At 44.6% G+C, this 1,957-nt stretch overlaps 1 protein-coding gene across 1 annotated transcript; it reads left to right on the top strand.

Annotated features, from left to right (window-relative positions):
• Positions 1-853: 853 nt before the first annotated feature.
• On the top strand, positions 854-1,675 carry LAJ45_02984 (uncharacterized protein; the record flags this gene model as incomplete). Its single annotated transcript, XM_046112575.1, has 1 exon — positions 854-1,675. One exon carries the CDS (start codon positions 854-856, stop codon positions 1,673-1,675), a length of 822 nt encoding a protein of 273 aa, XP_045974064.1.
• Positions 1,676-1,957: the final 282 nt, after the last annotated feature.

Genomic DNA, 1,957 nt, shown 5'->3' with positions numbered 1-1,957 from the left:
CCGAGTTGAAAGTAGAGTACTCTAACTTTAATATATATGAGGGTGCATTAATGGGGGCCGAAGGTCCCCCATCCAACTACCCCAGTAAGATGTGCGCCGTAGGCTTTCGTTGCTATATCTATAGCATATGTTGATTTTGATGGGGTACGCTGGTTGCCATGTGGGTTAGGGTTTCTAGCTACGCTTACACTAGGTATAGTTCTGGGTCGTAAATCATCGTATGGGGCGGCGTAGCAACGGGTTTCGACACCTCACGCCCCATCATGACTACCCACCCAGCAACCACAATTGACTCTTTGGAGAGCTGGTTTTTTGTATAGTTGTTAAATAGTAGCTGAATAAAATAATTAGACATTTAATATCTTCTATACCAACCCCTTGCCTTTATAACACCTCTATTCTCCTAGGCATGCTCTCAACTAGCTACCAAATCTCTAGAGAATAAATCATCAGGGAACAGTTCCCAGCATTGAATTAGACCTTCCTCCATGAGGGTCTTCAATACTTAAGGTAATCTAGTATCATATCCCAAATAGGGGTAGTGTTGATGGTAAAGCTTCTTGAGATGTACTCAAACATGTTCAATGCGATTTAAGTCAAGGGAATAGGCAAGCTAGTCCTCCAGAACCTCTACCCCACACTCCTCCAACCGCTGAGTTATAAGGGTTGTGGTGTATACCTTTCCAAACCTAATAGTTGTAAGAACACGGGGTGTACTGTCTCTGGGCGCCATCGGTGGCTGTGGAAAAAATTTGTGGTCAGGCATTGTAGTCAGGCGTTGGGGCGTTGCGACCTCACGCCGTACGATCATTTACGATATGACACTGTACATTTGTCACCATTAGCAAGCTGGATGTTGTCCCACGCCAAGCCCCCCCGAACTCCTACACCTACTAACGGCTCTAACAAACACCCAAAAACTAAAAGAACGAGTACCGTCTTGATCCCACCGCTAACACCTCTTAATGTCAATAATTTCTACAACATTCAGCTCAATGATGATAATAATGATACACCTCTAGCCAACTACCTCAAAGCTCGCATTGAGGAGCTATCCCCGCCTATGAAAATGCTTATTGAGTCATGGGAAAATCACTGCAGCACCATCGAAGATAAGCGTACCAAGGTTACCCTAGACTATGCAGTTAGAGTTCTACAGACTCACCAGGCCGATACCGCAACCATCTGCCTGCTACTGGATAAACTCACGAAGGAAGATATAAACCTCCAGGACATCCAAGACCACTATCAACAGGTTCGAGATGGCCTAAGGGCATTCGCGGCCCATAGTGGTCGCAGCCAAACACCCTTGACATCTTTCACATTAGCCTCCTCAAGGGATTATGTCAAAAGTCAACACAGACAGAACTCACACCGTCAAGCCCTAAAGGGACTGTGTCACCAACGTGATAGAAATATATCAGTACTGTCTCAGGCAACTGCATCGCTGGAGGTGGTGCATATAATTCCGCACTCGGTACGAGGGGATAAGATTAATCATTTCTGTGCGCTCGTAAGAATGTTTTCGAAGGAGGATGTGGCGGCCATGTTAGAGAGAGGTCTGTTAGGGCCAGAAGATAGTATAGATAACTTGAAGAATTTGATGTTATTGGATGCCTCGGAGCATCGCGCCTTTGACACACAAGTGGGAACTTGTCCCAGAAATGGAGATTAACACGTCCTATGATGCAAAGATACGAACGAAGGTATTTCAAACATCGCCTTTCTTTTGACTACTAGTCAGATTTCTTCCCATCCTTTGCGATACAGGACTCCCAGGTATATATATCCACACAATTTATACAGCCACAACTCGATATGCCAGATCTCAATACGCCAAATCCCTTGCTGTCCTGTACGAAATCATCTGAGATTTTAATTTTATTACTGCAAAATTAATTTGCTATCCCGTGTGAAATCCTTCGAATCTTGACAATCCTGCATATCGATTCGACTG

Source organism: Morchella importuna, assembly GCF_003444635.1.
Source record: "Morchella importuna strain M04M26 chromosome Unknown Morimp01GS006, whole genome shotgun sequence".
NCBI classification, from domain to species: Eukaryota; Fungi; Ascomycota; class Pezizomycetes; order Pezizales; family Morchellaceae; genus Morchella; species Morchella importuna.
The sequence above is the reverse complement of the archived record's forward strand: the minus strand, read 5'-3'. Positions and strand labels throughout refer to the sequence as shown.